At 37.4% G+C, this 21,287-nt stretch overlaps 2 protein-coding genes across 2 annotated transcripts; one reads left to right on the forward strand and one right to left on the reverse strand.

Annotated features, from left to right (window-relative positions):
- Nucleotides 1–647: 647 nt before the first annotated feature.
- LOC128219473 (uncharacterized) lies at nt 648–3,683 on the forward strand. The gene is made up of 3 exons (XM_052927285.1): nt 648–756; nt 1,283–1,429; nt 3,589–3,683. The coding sequence occupies exons 1-3, from the start codon at nt 648–650 to the stop codon at nt 3,681–3,683; spliced, it is 351 nt and encodes a 116-aa protein (XP_052783245.1).
- Nucleotides 3,684–9,658: 5,975 nt separating this feature from the next.
- On the reverse strand, nt 9,659–14,733 carry LOC128219607 (tubulin beta chain-like). Its single transcript, XM_052927458.1, has 4 exons — nt 14,578–14,733; nt 11,500–11,608; nt 10,864–11,219; nt 9,659–10,716 (listed from the first exon to the last, which is right to left on the reverse strand). Exons 1-4 carry the CDS (start codon nt 14,632–14,634, stop codon nt 9,898–9,900), a joined length of 1,341 nt encoding a protein of 446 aa, XP_052783418.1. The 5' UTR covers nt 14,635–14,733; the 3' UTR covers nt 9,659–9,897.
- Between the last annotated feature and the right edge of the window lie 6,554 nt (nt 14,734–21,287).

Here is a 21,287-nt window from a genome sequence, read left to right on the forward strand (position 1 = left end):
AATAAGAATTGTTTTGTGCGAAAATATTTTTTTATTTCTTTTTTACTGTCATGAGACACAGCTTCGTTTTTTATTCAAAAACAGTCCAATCCCGCTGGCTTGAACTCGTTTGGATCGAACTTGATATTAAGGAACGATTTTGCTTCACTGAATGTAACCATACCCACTCGGATCGAATTTCCCGTGATTCGAATTATTTTGGCCGGTCCCTGAGGGCTCGAGCCAGCGGGTTTCGACTGTTGTTGATAAACTATTTAAATGCATTGGGTTGCATAAACTTAAAACTACATGAAGTATACAAGATGCCAGCGATCATCAGTTTAAGCAAGTCTTTCACATTGGGTATGTCTGGGGCGCATGTGCATTGTATTTTTTACATGATTGAAAATATATTGGTTTTATATCACCGAATAGATTCATGTCGTATTTAAAAGTTGATGTTGATTTATTAAAAATTTAAACACTGTTTTAACACTAATTCGAGTAATGTGATTAACTTCGAGGTTACATAACAGTACTTTTCAAGGTAAGGCACTTCCAACATTATTTCAATAACTGCTAATTAATGATTTAATTTTCCTATTATGGATTCTTATACATTGAAACTTGATTTCCTTTTCAGACAACCTCACTTTAATACTAGTACTATGAGGCATTATTTTGACATGAGCTTTGCCATTTACGATCACACACCCCATAACGGCGAGGTGGAGGAAAACGAATGGGACGCCACGGTATACAAGGACGATCTCAACAGTAAGAAGTCTGTATAGTACAGGGGTTGTCTCAACATCGCTAAACGGGAAAGGAGGGGGACAGTATGTCAATAAATAAAAGTATGTCAATAAAAGTATGAATAGTTGAGGGGTTGTATCATCATCGCTTCACGGGAAAGGGGAGACAGTATGTCAATTAAAGTATGTATAGATGAGGGGTTGTATCATCATCGCTAAACGGGAGACAGTATGTCAATAAAAGTATGTATAGATGAGGGGTTGTATCGACATCGCTTAACGGGAAACGGAGAGACAGTATGTAAAAAACGTATGGATAGTTAAGGTTTTTTATCAACAACGCTCTTTTAGAGAGATGAGGGTTTTTTCCGTACAAACCTGAAATGCTGCGGATCTCACCAGCATGTACATAATTCAGTGTGCAAATTATTATAATTTCCAGTAACACTTTCAATGGCTGTCCATGTGTATTGTGAAGCTTTTATGTAGACCAAGAACATTTCTTATAATAAATCATGATAATATAGTTTGTGCCTTTGATGTTGCAGACGACACATGTGTGACCTTAGAAGAATACACGCAAGTCCACAACTGCCCTGTTGCCGCATACTTGTTCAGCCATTATGACCACGATGGCGACAAGTGTCTCGATGTCGCAGATATGTCTGAAGAATTTCATGCCATTGACGACAATAGTATGTAAAACATTTCAAACATGGGAAAATTGTAGCAGTAATCATAACCAGGAGCAATCGTTTACATATTCCCATTTATTCGTGAATAGTCAGTTATTATGCTATTTCCTGCTTACGTGTAATCGTTAGGTAATTGATTACACTTTCATAAAGTGATGTTGTCACAACAAATTACTCAATACGTGGACCTTAATCAAATTAAATATTTGAACTCAGAGAAACAAACTACTCATTAGTATAATCATACATGTAACATAAATTATTAATCAACTATTACGTATTTGCCGCGATACCGGGACAATAGTAGTACTAATACTTAACAAATGACGACAATATAAGCCAAATGTCGGCTAAAATGAGTTTCTGCCGTTCTGGTTACTAAACTCGCCATATATGGGATAAGACGAATGGATCATTTTCATTTGCTGTTCAAACTTTAGTCCTGAATGATTGCCTATCATCAATTTCATTGGCCGAAAATGAAGGTTGTGGTGGTGTTAGTAGTTTATACTCCGGGTCCCAGCGTGAGCACATTGAAGGATCCCAGAGTGACAGTTCAACCACCGCACACCTATCCTGGGCAGACTATCAGGCGGTTAACCAGTACTAGGTGCCTTCACCTCTGCAAGGAACTGACAACTTCTGTACATGCCAGGGGCAGTGGTACAGTGCGAATAGTCGTAGAAAGGATTTCATAACTTATCACAACAGAAGTAACCTGGTCCGCCCGGAATCGAACCAAGGTTATCCGATTCACAGTCGAACGCTCTACCGATTGAGCTAACCGGGCGGACCAATGAAGGTTGTGTTCTAAGAAAAGCCTTTTATATAGCCCCTACCAAAACATTCCGATACATCAGTCGTTGTTTCGATGACTTAGGTTATGAGAGAGGTAGTTTTATGGTAAAAGTGTCTGCAGCAGGCCTTCTGTTTTCGGAATACCTTGTAGGTCGCGTAGAGTTTTGTTTCCGCAACTGGTGGTCATACCAGGCATAGTAATGTTTTATAAATATAGTATCCTTTATTATTTTTTCGTTCCAAAAGCGTTAAATATTTGTGTCTTCGGGCGAAAAACATACTCTGTATCTCCATCACTACTCGACAACGTTAGCACCAGAGCAACAGGGCCTACACTTGTATAAATATGTGCATTTTTCCTATTTAAGAAGTACTTATTATTGTTGTTGTGTTCGGGCGTAAGTTCTATACATAATGGTTATATTTGAATACGACATAATGATCTCAAGGTGTGTTTACGCAGATCTCAAAATATGCACAGGTCCGATTCGGGGGGAAAAACTCCTGGCACCACAGTCCGCACAATATTGAAACGAAATCGTTGCTGACTTGCAATAAAATTGTTCTTACCCGGTACAAGATCCTCCTATTTTCGAATATGTCCGTTTAATAAAATGATCAAATGAAATATAAACCATACTCGATTGTGTAGAAGTAAACACAAGGCATAGCTGCACCACGTTAGTATCGACAGCTCACTCTCTTTGCACCACCAATAAGTGGTGAGCCTGGCGTTTAATGGCCGTGAGTATGTATATGCGTTTTTCTAGGACAGGTTTTACGTCTCTTCCCAAACAAACGCACTACTTGAACCTTGTTTTTATAAATGCCAACTCAATGTGTTGAGCATGATGAATGATGTGGTGTAAATTGTAAGATAGATATAATATGCCTTTTGCGAATGAGAGTATAGATAAATATAAATCCAAATTTCTGCAAGCAATACATACCTCAAAACAATCGGAGCACCTCGGCCATTTCCCATCGAAACCTCGGATCTATGCTATTAAACGTAGTTCGTAAAATAAGAGATAGTATTATTAATATTAATTGTGCTGTTTAATTGTGTACTTTGTATAACTTAGTTCAAATTGATTCCCAGTGAATAGCATTTTTTGCATAATAAATTAAAATTAAGATTCAAAAGAGTAATGTCCTTAGGCTCAACTGCTAAATTGAAATTACTACTCGATCTCCTGGCAGCGTACTAAATGTAAAGATTTCTGACATTGTAAATCGTCCACATACATACCAGGTTGTTTAAGATGGAAAATGACCCCATGGCCCTAGATGTCAGTACCCCAATAGCAAGACTAGATATCTAACATGTTGAAATTATATGTGGATTTTTTTAATTGCAGAGGACAATATGGTGAGCCTTCATGAGTGGGAACAGTACTTTATTCGCCTGACAATGAGATTGTTTCCCCATGGTCTCCCTACGATCGGTAGCTAATTATGCCATACAGAACACGTAATGATTTATAAAAACTAATAAAGGCAATTTTAACTGACTTGACTCTTGATATGACTTATCTAGTCTATTTGACGGAATAATGTTATACGTCCAATACCTGTATCGCAACACCTGTACATTTTTTTTTCGAAAACAGACGAATAGTTTGTTATTAAGGGCTAAACCAGGGACGCTCAGTTGGGGTTAAAATCCAACAAGTAACATTTTCTTCGTCATCATGTACCTTTATACCCCTTTCAACTAATACGAGCTAATAATTTCTGTTAACAAAACAAGTCCAGAAGCAAAAACTTTTAATCACAAGAAAGACACCAGTCATATTACACAATGTGTCAGTATTAAAAAGTTTAAAGACCAGTTATATACGTTTCCATAGCAAGAACAATAACATTTAGCCTTTTACTCTTCCAAAATGGTTTCTAGAAAGTATATTTGATGCTTATCAAAATCAATAAAAACCTACATTCTAGATTAATAAAAAGAAGTTCTTATATCCATGCGCATGCAAACCGGCTTGTGTCCTTTGGTTTGAATACAGATAACCATGTGTAAAACAGGCCAAAGGGTTTTCCCATTCTCTTAGATAGTTCAGCAAATTAGAAAACAACATGACATTATGTTATGGGTTCTCTCTCCCGCAACTGTTTTGCAGCATGACGTTGTGTAACAGCATGTACCTTTGTGTAAAAGCATCTACTTTGGAGTACTTAATAATATTTCCGCTAGGAAATTAACGACAGACATTTACAAACTGTACAAAATATTTGAAATTTTACAAATACATGGAGGATATTTGTTTATTTTAGTGTAAGATCGTATTTTATTTCCGGAGTGTCATAGTTTTTCTATGATCACGAGTGGAATAAAATACGATATTTCACTGAAATAAACAAATTTTCTGGGGGTTTTATACTTACTTTCCGATTTTATAGAATTTTAATTTATTTTCTTAATTACCGCCTTTTTTGAAAAGGTTGTTAATTACGTCGTTACCAGTTGGGCGACCCTGATGCAATATTACAGCTGTCAATTTTCTATTTCCGGTTTGTTGAGAAAGAGTCCTCTGATATTCAGTTTTATAGTTAATTATTCGCTCGTTTTAGTGCAAAGATTTTATGATCAATGAAATTTTATAAGTGGATCCATGTTCCAAAAACAACGTAAACATTTTTCTTTTAAGCGTGGTATGAATACATAACCAAATTGCTACGCCGCCATTTATTGAATGAACAATTGAAAGGTCGAATGTGTTGGCAAAAAAATTGCGGAAAATCATTGGATACATAACATTTTTCATAGTTTAAGAGTGTTTCATGATATTCAGCCATCTTACTGTCAGAGACCAGTCTGTTTTGCTTGAAGACCGATCGATTTCGAGGTAATGATGAGGACCACGCTATTTTGTTGACAAATTTTGAGGCGTGGGTGGGGTAAACAAATCAGTAAATCTGTAAATTATTGTGTGAATTTTCCGGGAAGTTCGTATTACTTATTACAACGACAAACAGTTCAAAATACATTTGAACGATGATATAACATTATATTTATGTTCGAACAGTTGTTTTTGTCTTTAATCTGTTTGGTATGAAAGCAAACGTTCGAACATACAGCTTCAGGATCAAGAAAACGTTTAAAAAACGGGATAACCATTTTTCTTATAAACTCAAGATTTCATCGGAAAGCATGAAATACACATTGCATTACTTAGGAAAGTTATGCAGTGAGTGCAACGGCATTGTTGAAATCGATTCTGTAAGTCAATATGACAAGGATGTATGTAACACTTTGAAAAATTCAACTGATTCGCAGGGCTCTCCTTGCACAATAAATGTGATTTGGAAAACAAAACAGACTTCAATAAAAAATAAATTCGTTAAAAGAGGATTGCATGTTGTCAGTTAAGTATTCAACATTTAATGCCAAAGCTTGATGAGATCAAATTCTTACTAAATTCTGCTGATATAGATGTTCTAGGATCATGACTCTTAATGGGGAACTCTTAAATAAAATGTGTATGTCATTTCAAACACATCTCCATTCGACGCATGACCTTTTACAGCCATGTAGATTGTGTTATCATAGTTTGATACGAACTAGGATGGTTAGACATTAAATTGAACTTTTGTTGACCTAGAAAACGCTCAGATAGTTGGCGTTCATTGATCTCATGTTTCCATTAAGGACAAAAAGGCTACGATTTAGTCCATTGTTAAAACTGCAATCTCACAGATTCAACGGTTTGAAAACTTTTTAATTTTTTTATTTTTTTGTATTGGGATAAGCCAATTTTTGCAATCTAGTGATAAAGGACTGCTGACAAAAGATCAGATCGCAGGTATCATATTCCCGTCCGATTATTAGAGAGTTATGGCTAAAAGCGTTACTAACGGTTTAAGAATAATGCATAAAACATCATTTTTTAACTTATATAAAAATCTGCGATCTAAATTGTTGTCACTTGCGGCAGTCTTATATGACTTGTTTCTATGCATGTTCACATGATATCGTTCGTTCGAAGACAAAAAATTAATGAAAAAGGTTTCAAAATGTTCAATCTGTGAGAGTGCAGCTTTAAGACAAAGTAAATGATGTTAAGATTGCAAAGATAGTAATTTGCCCCCCGTAAGAATGAGCTGAAAAGTAAACGCTATTTCTGAGGAAATAACTCCAACATTGATCTAATTAGTGAAACATGTGTACCGTGGTTTATTTTGCACTTGTCTTGTTGATTGTATGGTTTTTCCTTCATATAAAACCTTTAATCCAAAGGGCGTACTTGAAGCATTTTGAATGCAGGGACGCTGAAATTGCAATAATATATATATTTGGATTGACATCCTCGAATTACACTCGGTATATCGTCGTAGCATGCTGAGGATGGCCTTATTGTCCTCAAGACACCAGAACACCAGTACTAGCTAGTAATTTAGTCCTAACAGTTACATAATTGAGCCTAAGGCACATGTTCCTGTCTGTGGCATCCCTATATTTGGACTGACAAGGCTATAACACAAGATAAGCTAAACATCACGGGGTTATAGGGTCATTTGAACACAACTCAACCACACAATAAATTCAACCACCAGTAACATTTGGAACTCCTCGGCCATTTTTTTTATCGAAAACAACCTCGGATGTATATGGACGGTTTACAATGTCAGAAATCGGTTTACTTTAAAGTCCGTTGCAAGTAGTTCGCAATTTACATACTGTAATTGGCACGTATGTTTTTTTATCAAAAATAATCATAATCGAATCGTTAATAAATCATTTTCATGAAATTTCAAATAATAAACTACATTTGAAAGTTTCTTCAAATGAGATGGCCATACATGTTGCCATATTTCCTGACGTAAACAGAGTCGAGTCAACTCGGCCGAATTACAATATCGGCGCGGTCTTTTTCGACTCACTTTTGTTTTTGATATTCCGACCCATTAAAGGGTCGCGGCCTAGTCCTTTTACGGCTTATTTCAATTTGTTGATATGCCGACAGATGGGTAAGGGTTATAAGTTGTTCATTTCTCCTTTCCAAACGTTGAATAGTTCAACGTAATACCTATGGCAGGTGAAAGCTTAAGAGGAAGTAAGTGATGATGGGATGTACATTCAAGATGAGGTAGGTACATACTAGATGAGGTAGGTAAATGTTAGATGAGGTAGGTACATGCGAGATGACGTAGGTACATGCGAAATGAGGTAGGTTCATGTGAGATGAGGTAGGTATATGTTATATGAGATAGGTACATGCGATATGAGGTAGGTACATGCGAGATGGGGTAGGTACATGCGAGATGAGGTAGGTACATGTGAGATGAGGTAGGTTCATGCGCGATGAGGTAGGTACATGCCAGATGAGGTAGGTATATGCGAGATGATGTGATGTACAAGCGATATGAGGTGATGTACATGCGAGATTAGGTAGGTACATGCGAGATGAGATATCATCATAGGTACATGCGAGATGAGGTAGGTATATGCGAGATGAGATAGGTACATGCGAGATGAGGTAGGTATATGCGAGATGAGATAGTTACATGCCAGATGAGGTAGGTATATGCGAGATGAGGTAAGTACAGGCGAGATGAGATAGGCACATGCGAGATTAGGTAAGTATATGAAGGATGAGGTGATGTACAAGTGAGATGAGGTTTGTACATACGCGATGAGGTGATGTATCAGCAAGATGTGGTTAGTACATACGAGATGAGGTAGGTTCATGCGCGATAAGATATGTACATGCGAGATGAGGTGATGTACAAGCGAGATGAGCTGATGTTAAGGCGAGTGGAGGTAGGTACATGCGAGATGAGGTAATGTACAAAAGAAATGAGGTATGTACATGCGAGTGATGATTTACAAACGAGATGAGGTAGGTACATGTGAGATGATGTGATACACATGCGAGATGAAGTGATGTATAAGCGAAATAAGGTGTTGTGAATGCGAAATGAGGTGATTTACATACGAGATGAGGTGATGTACATGCGAGATGAGTTGATGTACAAGCGAAATAAGGTGATGTGAATGTGTGATGAGGTGATTTACATGTGAGATGAGGTAGGTAAATGCGATATGAGGTGTTGTACAAGCGAGTTTTTTTTAAATATTACCTCTAAGATATTTCTTAAGTTTAATATGTGCGTATGTTTCTTTTAATTTAATGCCTTTACGATATAGCTGTTGGAGAACGGTGACCCAAAGTCAGTGGCGCGACCGAAGAAGAGTCAGCTTAAACAGGTGCAAACAGGATCAGAAAATCCCAAGACACGACTTTGATCCAGCATCGGGCTACCCGCAAATATCACACAAATTTTCAACAATGAAAATGTATTATCTCGCTTATCATGATCATTGTCATGTAAATCATGATCAACATGACCTACGTACTATACGTCTTAATAAGAGTTTGGTTTAGATTTGACATAGTTATGGCGCTTGAACATGGAAAGTTTGGTCAATTATGGACGAGTCCGTCGCGCTTACTTATGACATTCTTGTAGTTTGTAAGTTATTTTTTCGTTAATAAGTAACCTAAGGAATCGGGACGCAGCGAAGCGACCGTGGTTTCTTATACACGAAGAAATTACTTAATAATTTCTAAACAATTAAGTGTTAGCCCCCTCCCAAATTGCATCAGCTTTAAAATTAAGCCGTGCGTCTGTCAAAAACACTTGTCAATCAATTTCATATATTGTGACGTCATTGTTGACACTGAAATTGCGCCTTTGCATATGCAAACATTAGTCGTGGCTATATGCGAATGCGCAGTTATAGCAATTTACTTAATCCTGAATCGTCTTCAAAAATAAGTAACGATTCTTCGCAAATAAGAAACTGAATACTTTAAAAATCTAGCGCCAATGATTGGCTGACAATGTAGGGCAAACACTAATTACGGTTACAGTTTCCTTCTCATTATAAAACTAGGTACATGTTTGCCTTTACTAGAAATGACAATGGGGACGTGGCTATAGCGTTGTGGCATGATCACACACCCTGCCCCTGTGACAGCCTAATATATGCCTTATATTTTTAATCTGAAACACCTCAAAACAATTATTGTGAGACCCCAAGCAAACGTTGACGTTTCAACTGTATCAGGCTGTTGTCTGACTGAGACTCAATCCCACGAAGCAAACTCCAACGCACGTGAACCTAATTTATTCCATTCATTGTTCCAGATGACCTTTTAGCAGCCCAACTTTTCTTAATATGGTAATGGACTAGTTTGTGTTGCGAGTCTAACGTTCAGTGTCTCTAAGGCCTGAACATTATGCCTCTAAACTGGGTATTCGTAAAATGTTTGGGTACAGGGCTTGCCCCTCTGATTTTTTGAAAGTTTGGCGTAGCTGGACGGCCAAAAATAGTAGAGTAACATTATTTTTCCAAGGCAATGAAATGGAGGATTTACTTCTTAGCAAATAATAATAAGTTATCAACAAACATTTGTATTTATCAAGAATTTATTCATTTCATGTACTTTTGTTCCGTGTATTTCATTGTTTTTTTAGTTACACATATTTCTTATTGCACAAAGGTACAGGAAATTTTAGGCCATGAGCTAACTAGTAATTGATTTTCATAACTATTAAGACATACACGGTGTAAATATATGTTTACATACGATTCAGTGTTATTATGTCATGGTCATTGATAAGACTGTTGTAAAATTGTGTTATTCATGAGCAGTTTATGCCTCCTCTCCCTCACCCTCCTCTTCGTCGAACTCTCCTTCCTCCTCGGCGGTGGCGTCCTGGTACTGCTGGTACTCGGACACCAGGTCGTTCATGTTCGACTCCGCCTCGGTGAATTCCATCTCGTCCATGCCCTCGCCAGTGTACCAGTGGAGGAAAGCCTTGCGCCTGAACATGGCGGTGAACTGCTCGGAGATACGTTTGAACAGCTCCTGGATGGCGGTGCTGTTGCCGATGAAGGTACCGGACATCTTGAGACCACGCGGAGGGATGTCGCAGACGGCGGTCTTTACGTTGTTTGGGATCCATTCAACGAAGTAGCTGCTGTTCTTGTTCTGGACGTTCAACAACTGTTCGTCGACCTCCTTCATGGACATACGTCCACGGAACAATACGGCGACGGTGAGGTACCTGCCGTGACGCGGGTCGCAGGCGGCCATCATGTTCTTGGCGTCGAACATCTGCTGTGTGAGCTCGGGGACTGTAAGAGCCCTGTACTGCTGGCTGCCGCGGGAGGTAAGAGGAGCGAACCCGGGCATGAAGAAGTGGAGACGCGGGAAGGGCACCATGTTGACGGCTAGTTTACGCAGATCGGCGTTCAGCTGACCGGGGAATCGAAGACAGGTAGTGACACCGGACATGGTGGCAGATACAAGATGGTTCAGGTCACCATATGTTGGAGTGGTCAGTTTCAGGGTCCTGAAGCAGATGTCGTACAGAGCCTCGTTATCGATGCAGTAGGTCTCGTCGGTGTTCTCGACCAGCTGGTGAACGGACAGTGTTGCATTGTATGGCTCCACCACGGTGTCCGACACCTTAAAAATAAAACAAAAGCATCATTAAATTAGTTCATTCCCTTATGGAATTCGAATGCCTAAAGTGTTGTACAATCGGTCTAATTCTAACAAATATACGGATATCATTTTAATTTTAATTTGATTGTACTAAATACATGTACGTACCTTTGGTGATGGTACGACGGAGAATGTGTTCATGATTCTGTCGGGATATTCTTCACGGATCTTGGATATAAGGAGTGTTCCCATACCGGACCCAGTGCCACCACCGAGGGAGTGTGTCAGCTGGAATCCCTGTAGGCAGTCGCAGCTCTCAGCTTCCTTGCGGACAACGTCTAGAACAGAGTCGACGAGCTCAGCGCCCTCTGTGTAATGACCTTTGGCCCAGTTGTTACCGGCCCCGCTCTGTCCGAACACGAAGTTGTCTGGCCGGAAGATTTGACCGAAGGGACCAGACCTTACGGAGTCCATTGTGCCGGGCTCGAGGTCGACCAACACAGCTCTTGGTACATATTTGCCTCCTGAAACACGGATATAAAAATGCTTTGAGAGAATTGACCTGCACTTAAGGGTCGGAACCTGATATCGGTCCGGTTGGTCAAGAGTGTTCTTCGAGTTTTGTGTGATAATCGGATTAGTATCGTTTTAGTAAAAAGCCTTAATAGTTAGAAACAAATAACAAAACTAAAAAATACGACCATAATTATATGGTGAAGATAGCATGTACAATAATGTTTCTAACGTTTTCAGAAAAGGGAGGTTTTAATCTAAAGAATCCACTTTGCAGACACATATTTGTACCTGTGGCTTCATTGTAGTAGACGTTGATTCTCTCGAGCTGGAGGTCGGAGTCCCCATGGTATGTGCCCGTGGGGTCAATGCCGTGCTCGTCTGAGATCACTTCCCAGAACTGCAAATTACAAGAAAAACGATATTTTTCTATAGGCAATTTAAATGTAAAATGCTACAGTATCGTTCCTAAACATTATGATTGTTAGTTTCCCCAAGCACTCCGTTATTGTGGAATCGTTATTACAATGGAGAAAGAGGGTACAAGTCAACTGACACGACGTGTTCCCCGAGTAGCTCCATCCACTCGTCACGTGACCACGCAAACAGACAAACTCCAACCAGCAAAATCCAATATGGCGGCCTCGCGAAGTTTACATGTATACCGAGTGATTTGGGTGTAATTTTTCTACCTAATGTTCAAAATCTTAGGCAACCAAATCAGTGAGGAAAGTATGCAGGTCAGTAGATGAGCAAACTTGGACCTTATGTGCCAGTGTACTCAAATTACATTCAAGTGTGTGTAGGCCAGCTTGGTCAACTTTGGTTCTGCTCGCTACCATCTATAATGAACATATGTGATCCAAGTCCCACCGATATCATTAAACACTGTAAACCCTGAGTGAACACAACATACTAGTCTGGAATTCCTTTCCCTTACACTATCGCTATGTACTGTATGGAATATCAGTAAGCGGGGTACCAGACAAACAACATACAATCTATGTCATGACCTTGACCTTGGATCAGTCCAGTTTTTAACAAAGAAGATCGGACACGAAATGAAAGGCTCAAACCACGGATCAGATGGTGTGACCTTCATATGTAGATTATTTAGCCCAAATTCCATCAATACCATTAGATGCATTTCTATAAGTGTCAGGAAATAACAGAGAACATGAGTTTTAATTAAGGAATGAATACACAGTGTATTGTAAATTCTTGCAGAGTTATACTAAAAGGAACTTTTCTAAATAATATAGTGTAATAAAGTTCAAAATATTAAATATTAAATGAGTTCTCGTCATAATTGGAGTAAAATTGTAATTCAAATACAAACAAAGAATTAAATTAATGCTTATTAAATCATTGCGATGAACATATCGATAATCATCAAATTTGGGCATGTGCCATATAAGATTGCTGATAATGGAAGTGTTTTGTCCGATTATTGGCGCTATTTGTCGATGGCTTGACAGTTGAGAAGTCTACTTAGGCCACACCAAATTGATGTTTCGTTCCGCGGACCTACCGCAACAATTGAGTTAATAGTAAATATTGGAACATTTTTCCATTGTCCAACAGAGATTATGTTCAGGATAGAACAAATGGGTTAAAGCGCAATTGTGTTACACAATCTTTTTCCTTTATATTGATTACTAGAATAGGATGAAAATCGCACTTCGCTCGCTTTGGTTTTTATGAAAAAATGACAAAATTGTAAAAAAAAAATGGCTCGCTCGCTCCAATAATTTTTGGCAAAAATTTGTGGAACATAACTTTAATTTAGCGTGGCTTTGCTACTGCATGGAGATTTTTGTAACTCAGATGTCCAAACAATATTTACCGCAGGGAGAGGGACAAAAATAATTGTACCAGTCTGTTTTACGATTCGATCAAGTTTTAAAGTCGAATATTTTGGTATACAAACATCATTGAGGAAATATCATCATTCTGTAATTGTCAAATTACTGGTCATTTTAATATCGTTGAAATAGCTTTAACAGCCGATGGACGACCGAACGAAAAAAATATTCAATCACACTTTTTTTTCAACCGTTATCAAGCTCAGAAGGATAGCGATTGTTTTCAAGTTGGATTTTTACTCTTCTTTTTTTCAAAAATAGCAAAACATTGCATCGGCGAGTAAGAGTAACGAAACAAAAATTAACTCTCTCGCCATACTTCACTTTTTGTACTATAGCTTGAAACAAAATTACAGTCGAACCCCGTTGACTCGAACTCCAAGGGAACGTCGAAAATACCTCGAGGCTCGGAAAGTTGGAGCCAAGCGGGATTGTTTACCTTATTAAGTATAAAGAAATATGTCCTTTAAATATAGTTCGATCCAACGAGGAAATCGAGCCAAGCGGGTTCGAGCCAACGGTGTTCGACTGTAAGTATACCTCTGTTTTTGATTGTCATAGTTAGCGAAATAGAATAGATACAAATTTCTTATATAATTTAACGCTTTAATATTAGCAATGCAATACTGTATTTGGTACATTCAGCTCATCGTTAATTCCCGAAGTAATTGTTCAGGATTTGTTGCTATTCAAATATTTATACAAATTTCTACTTGTAGTAACATGAAACAAAGAGCATATTCATGCATTTCCACAATTGACTGCTTTGATATTTGTATTAAACATTTTGACTTCAATCTACCAAAGCTAATGTTCAATAGAAAGACGGATAGCTTTTGTTATGACGATTTGCAAAACTGAAACATTACAATTATATTTCACAAATTTACAAATCGCATGCTATTTTACAGTGTTGATTACCATATCAGGACAGAGATATCTCATGTTCATCGCATGCATAATAAATTGATTGTCTAATGTTGATACTGATTTATTTGTGCTCGATTGAGGTAGATATAAGCAAACATGAATTTTACGTTTGAGTTTGAAGTACCGATGCCCATTTCGAGAGGTCTTGATCGAGAAATGCCCAAAGACGGGACCTTAACCCACAACCTTTTGAGTTGCGAGGCGAACACTATACCACTTCGCCATTACAAATAGATGGACAGCTAACGATCCACCGTCTCGATGATAACTTTAAACATATTCGGTGCATCATCATCATCATCATCATCATCATCATCATCATCATCATCATCACCGCCGCCGCCACTACAACTACCGCCACCACCATCATCATCAGCAGCAGCAGCATCATCAAAACCCAGGCACCTTAGGCAAACCCTTGGCGGTAATGGGAACATAGGCATGCCCATGCATTATTATATTAAGATATTTTAACTACAAAAGTATCCAACGTAAACATTATTCAAACATATGGGAAGAGTGAGATGGAATTAAGAGTATGAACTACACACATGCACATTGATTTCACACTTACCTTAGCACCAATCTGGTTGCCGCATTGTCCGGCTTGCATGTGTACAATTTCTCTCATGTTGACTGATGTTTTATCAAGCTAAAATGAACACTGAAATAATCACGTCTATCCCTCTCTGTGTCGATCTTGTATTCCTTTGGTTACTAGAACGCTCGGCTTTAAGTACCCGACTTCTAAACGTCAATATTCGTTAGTTTCCGGAATGTTTCGTTACAGTACGGATTTTACCGAGTGATGTACAAAAACTGCTGATTGGTCATTTTTATATCATCGAATAATGCCGATTTTCCACATTTGCCGCTTAAATTGTTGAAATATGGCAGGCGTTTAACCAAGAATTGATGATATCATGTTAATTTATAGCGATTAAGTTTTCAATAACTATTTAACAGTGCCATCAAATAAACAATGACTCAATCTAGATGATTAATGATAACTCATAGTCCTAACACCGATACATTGTAGGGGATGATACGATTTTGGCACAGATATTAAATTAGAGGTCGAACCTCACCTGGCCTGGTTGGCCTGCTGAATTGCAAGATTAACATGAAATAATTCGTTTAAAGCTGCACCCTCACAGATTGATTGTTTTAACAACCTTTTTGTCTTGGAATGAGCCATTTTTTGCTTCAATGTTTTGAAACCAGTGATATAAGACTGCTGGCATATTAAAAGAGCAGATCGCAGTTTTCATATTTGCGTTCGAAAATTGATGTTTTATAGCTGAAAGCTTTACGAACGCTTTCAGAAAAATGAATTTTTAAGCAGTTTACCAAACAATTGAGATATGTTCTATTGTGAGTTATCTTATGTGACTTATTGAATGCATTGATGCCAAAATGCGCTGATTCTGAGACAAACAAAATAAAAAATGTCAAAACTGTCAATTTGTGAGAGTGCAGCTTAAAAAAGTAATAAGTAATTATAGTAGTATTCTTACAAGAACAGCTAGCGCTCTGCCAACGGGAAAACATGCAACCAAACCCCTAGTAGAGAAAGCTCACGCGAAACTATAGTTTCTGCCATAGACACCCTGGGAGCAGTTGGTAGTTGTTAAACCCCTATTTGAAGTTAAAGCATCACCAACCTAGGCCCACCCATATCCCTGAGGTAGCATATGCCCCCTTCTACGTTTTGTAATTTGGGTAAGGCTCACACAGCGGACTAAATGTCCGTAGTCTGTGCCAGTTTTTGATTATTTTTTTTCAACAAAGTAAACCTAGTTGTTAACAAATGTCCTAGTGTGATTCATTTTCAGTATAATCATATGTTGCCTTTGCAAATCTACTTTGATCAACTTATCATATAAACGAATGTCGGTCACCATGATTCATAGGCGTACTTTATTTATTTTAAAATATGACAATAATTAATTTTAATATGGTTTAAAAATAATTATGATAATAATTTCAAATAGTTTAAAATAAATATGATTCGGTTGAGCTTTATTTATTACTCATAATATGAACGCGTGGCGCGTTGAAACAGATTTGTACATAGTTTTAAATATCTTAATAATTTTAATTAGTGTATCATATTTTAAGGAGATAAACTAGTAAACTAATAAAAGTATTGACGATTAGAATAAGATAACTTAAATCATGATTATTTTAAAGTTAAGTTACGGCTTAAATGATCCAACAAATAGCTTGATCAATATCTTAATTTCATGTCTGATCAATATACATGTACATGTATTTATGAATTTGGTGCATGGATATTCTTATTTCCCACACTTAAACTCAAAGCATCGACTAGTTGACAATAAGGTCATGTTCCATCATACTGCTAAAGAATGACATTCCAACAGATAAGCATTGAAGTTGACATTCATTTATAGGCACGGGCGATACCGTCTAATCATTCCATCAATTGTGTGATCTCGAATATAAATTGTCTCATAACATCATTGTATTTGTATAACAGTTAAACGTTTTGCTCAAGCTTAAGTTTGAAGTAATGGTTAAAGGATTTTAGAATGTACTTACAAAAATAAATGATGTTATGCGACGTAGGTGCATACTCATTGATTTTGTTTAAGTACATACTTATTATATATAAGGTTTTAGTGGTCTACATAATAGTGTGTAAACTACCTACTAGCACTGTTTATATTAACTGATTCATCTGAGTACAATCAATAGCTGCTGTCTGGTATTTTTTATTTAATAAATGTATTGGCCAATTTTAAGAATACTGCATTCTCATTGGATTGGGTTGACCACTAATTCTAGTTTACGATTTACATGCATGTATATTACAAACATGTTTACCCTTACATCGTCCAAGTTAATTTTTTATGTCAATAAAGAAATGATACGCTCAAAATGCACAATTTTGGACTGTTAATATTTTCTTGGGAGATTTATCCAAAACCGCCCTGCCAATATTAAACCATTGACAATTCCGGTTCTGAGGGGGGGGGGGGGGGGCGAATGTCATATCGAATGTCAAAGGTTGTTCTCCTAAGTTACACCCCTTTAAAGTCAATTTCTTGGATCCGCCCCTGGATATTATTTAAACTAAAAGAAAATTAACTTTATCATACTGAATACAATTTAGAAATGGAATCTTAGAATAGAAAAAGAAAAGGGAGACATGCTATCTTACCAGTTTACCAGATAAGACAGTTTATCAAGTTATAATACTGGTACCGACCAAATACATCTCTGAATACTTTGCCTGTTCGTCGTGGTTTAAAAGTCGGTGCATGAAATAAAACAATCATTTTATACCCAAAATACTATAATTAATCACAATCGATGCTTACTTTTATTCGTCTTGAATTCTGAATCAGTTTTCAAATCTTTGGAATAGCGCGTACAAAGCAACGATGGAACTGTGATTTGACGTCGAATTCGCAAATACTCCTGCCCGCCATCCCCCTAGTGTCCCCAGCGAGAAAAGAAATGGTATGCAGAGTTCAGGGGTATCTCCTGGATACAAGACCTAATGGTGTATGAAGCTTCACACACACACACACACACACACACACGCACACACACACACACACACACACACGAACACGGACACGCACTTGCTCCCTACCCCGATTTACAAGTTGCAAGGGCTCGACTGTCGATGATAAAACTCGCTTACCCATGATACGTTTAAGCCTTATGGCGAAACATATAATGCATTGTTGTCGCTACTGCAAGAGGACGTAATCAGGTATAAGAGACAAAGATGAAAGAATATCTAATTGAGAAATATTGATGCCAAAGTTCTCAATGAATCTGGATATAGCAGACACTTCTGCTAAATATAGTTCTTTCAAGAGTCTTAATGTTGTGAAAATAATGGTTGAAGACAATTTGCAGGATATTTGTGTCATTTCTAATCGCCGTTTATAAGACGGTGCCATTTGCGTCTGGAAAAAAGCAATCCGATTGTTCTTAAATCTGATTGGTTCAACTTTTGACATTTAAAGATTTAACCAATTTCTATTGGTCAGAGCACAATTCTGTCATTGTTTTGTTTTGTTTTTTCTTAGATATCGCTTTGTGTGCTAATGTTTTCACAATTATCATTTTACTCTGAAAAAAAAGAGAATTACATGTGTACCAAATTAAGTGGTGCCATGGGATTAGAAATTTGACATGAGTTCACTTTTTGATGCAATATGAAACGGACATGCAGTGCCATGCATTTCTTTTACTCAGAATTATGACGGAACTATGTATGATGGAAATTGCGTGCAGTGCGGTGATTCCAGGTAAACACCATTTTTTTAAAATGTCATATTAACATACCGTCTGAACCGTTTAGATCTGATACGTAGTATATAGTTGTAAACAATTGAACTTCTAATACGCGAATGAAAACATTGCGTTCGCAAGATCGCACTGGCACTGGATTGAAAATCACAAATTATTTAAAAATAAAATAAAAAAGATCGTATAATTTCTAACTAAAAGATGCCAAAAATGTGAATAATTATTGAATTATTTTCTTTTCATAAGTATGCACGTGTACTATCTATATATTCTAACAAAAAACTGCTGTATGACTTTGACACAACGACTCTCTTTGCGGATTGAAGCAACCAATTTTCATAAAAACCAAGAACAAAATGGTTTTTGACATTTTAATAAAAACGAATTCAATGTTTAAAAAGGAGATAAGCTAGTCTAATGACAAATACTGGCAACTGCTGAAGTATGGTTTGCAACATCATTTTATGAAGATTACTGCATGTTTCGCTAAGTATTTGCTTAATACGCACGTGCAGTTGAAATTGAAAATGTGCAGTTGAATTTAAAAAAAAATAAACTTGTATTTAAGGAAGGGAACTCCGTTACAAAGTTCTTGCAAGTCATCCAAGGCCCAAAAATGGAGTTCAGACTGTTAAAAAAGGTAAGTTAATCTATGCTTATTGCATTAAAAAGAATAATTGATTCTTTATGCGAGTACTTTGTCAAGCAATATGTCAATTGCCTAAATTATTTTAAAAAGTCATTCTTTATTCTCATAAACAATCTCAAGATTCTAGTACGGATTTAAGGGTTGCCCTTGGGGAGCAACCTATGACATGCGCTCTCTTCCCCAATAACCGAAAAATAACGGCTCAAAACATGGACCGGTGAATTCATGGTAAATTGCAATCTAGAATCTTGTGAGCATATTTTGTTGCCTTATCGAAATAAAAACAAAAACGTTCATTAGGACAATTTTAAGGGATCGGGAAGCCGTGCACGCCCCTTGGATCAGCGAATGATATTTGTCAATCGGTTATGATTACATCTTTTTGTTTCAGAAATTGAAAACGGGCCGCAAATCTACCGCCGGACCCGTAGCGCGAGAAACACCAATGCTCAAAGTGAAAATAACAAAGACAAATTTATCAAAGACAATGATAAAAGTTCTAAATTGTGCAAAACTGGTAGCAAAGACAATTTCACCCCCACTTACCAAACCGTCACCACAACAGCACTGTCCACGAACGCCGACAGGAAGGCGAGCCGCCGACGCACCCTAATGTCACAGATTACGCCCTACGCCTTTGGAAACCCGTCTCTTCCACAAGGTCCCAAAAGCGGGAAGAAGAAAAGGAAGCCTCCACAGGGCTGATGTCGATTTTTTGCGCTGTCATGTAGGCCGGGCATCCATATGGAACATTAGGATCATGTGTCATAGGCTGGAGGAATCATTGGTTCTTTGAAAGTACATGGAATAACTGGTATGGTTATTGTTTAACCGTGTGGAATTAAAAAAACTTTTGAGTTTCTGCGGGATACTATGTAATCAAAATGTACAGCAAATATAATGTACATCAAAGAAGTATCGCATCAAAATTCTTTAAACTCGCTGTATATTCGTTACATCGGATTGTATAATAAAGTCTTATGAAAAACAATCTGGATCACATACAGGCAACCTTTCGCACAAACAAGCATTTTGTTTATACAAAATGACGATAATGACACCTCATCGCATGCGCGGGATCGAGTTTCGGTGGTAAAACACAAAAGTGTTTGATGATCTGTACTCATATAGTATAATTATCATTGATGTCATCATTAAACGCAACATACAAAACGAGTATCATGAACAAATATAATTCACAAGTAATAAAATCATTTTTGTTTCGTGTGACTCGCTTTTTTAGTATACAGTAAACACTAATTGACTGATTTGCTTGTTGAATTCATTGCTCACGATCTGGCCAGCTTCTGCAACAACTGTGCATGTTGATACTTTGCCATCGATCTGGGAAGCTTCTTTTACATATTTGCTTGTTGAATACATTGGCCACGATCTGGCCAGATTCTTCAACATAGTTGCTGGTTGAATAAATTGCCTGGAATCTGACCTGATTCTCCAGCAGATTTGCTTGTTAAATATATTGCCCGCGATCCGACCAGATATTCTGGCCAACTTCTTTGCCCGCAATGATCTGGCCAGCTTCTTCGAAAACATTTGCTTGATGAATACATTTCCCACGATCTGGTCAGCTTCTTCGCCAGATTTTCTTGTTGAATACGTTGCTCGCGATCTGGCTCGGTTCTTCATAAGATTGGTTTGTTGAATACAATGCTCACGATATGGCCAGATTCTTTATCATAATTTCTTATTGAATACACTGTTCATCATCCGAGGGACTTTTTTATCAGGTTACTAATACGGCGTAAATCAGGACTCGATAAATGACCAAAGTAATCAAACTACAGCTATCGCTGGGTGTGATGAATATCCCCAATATGATTTCTTTATTAAACAAGAGCGCGGCGGAGCGAACGCCAATGCTTGTTTGCTGGTGTTTTTTTTTCAATAAATCGAACAGTGCGCATATCTTAAAAATCATTTAAGCCGTTCGAGTTATGGACCTTCATATGATATTGCTTAATGTTTCTGGCAAGATGCTTAGCCAAGTGAAGTTCTGTATATCTTCAAGAGACAATAAAGTTTCACACTTGATATATAAACAAAAAGAAACGTATTCATTTAAATGTAGTATTATGTTCACCTCATCAAAACAAAAACAAATACTTGTCTACAGATGAAAAATATTAGCGATGTTTTGGCGCTTTTTTAAACGGGTAATTTGAGGCCACGTAGCTATCAATTGAAACGACCATATATGAAGACTAATCTTGTGTTATCTGTACACTAATCATAAGTTTTTGTCTTGATCATTAGGCCCCAATTTCTCGAAACTTCTTAAGATAAACAGGCTTAAGTCGCTTATTTCAATTAGCCAAAATACA

This window comes from Mya arenaria, chromosome 15 (genome assembly GCF_026914265.1).
Source record: "Mya arenaria isolate MELC-2E11 chromosome 15, ASM2691426v1".
NCBI classification, from domain to species: Eukaryota; Metazoa; Mollusca; class Bivalvia; order Myida; family Myidae; genus Mya; species Mya arenaria.

What these genes read in the sequence shown, in the direction of transcription:
- LOC128219607 (XM_052927458.1), bottom strand. Translation starts at nt 14,634, where the DNA reads ATGAGAGAAATTGTACACATGCAAGCCGGACAATGCGGCAACCAGATT. An exon ending in CTACTACAATGAAGCCACAG is followed by an intron (nt 11,220 to 11,499) that starts GTACAAATATGT and finishes TCCGTGTTTCAG; the next exon opens with GAGGCAAATATGTACCAAGA. An exon ending in CCGTCGTACCATCACCAAAG is followed by an intron (nt 10,717 to 10,863) that starts GTACGTACATGT and finishes TTTATTTTTAAG; the next exon opens with GTGTCGGACACCGTGGTGGA.
- LOC128219473 (XM_052927285.1), top strand. Translation starts at nt 648, where the DNA reads ATGAGGCATTATTTTGACATGAGCTTTGCCATTTACGATCACACACCC. An exon ending in ATACAAGGACGATCTCAACA is followed by an intron (nt 757 to 1,282) that starts GTAAGAAGTCTG and finishes TTGATGTTGCAG; the next exon opens with ACGACACATGTGTGACCTTA. An exon ending in TCATGCCATTGACGACAATA is followed by an intron (nt 1,430 to 3,588) that starts GTATGTAAAACA and finishes TTTTAATTGCAG; the next exon opens with AGGACAATATGGTGAGCCTT.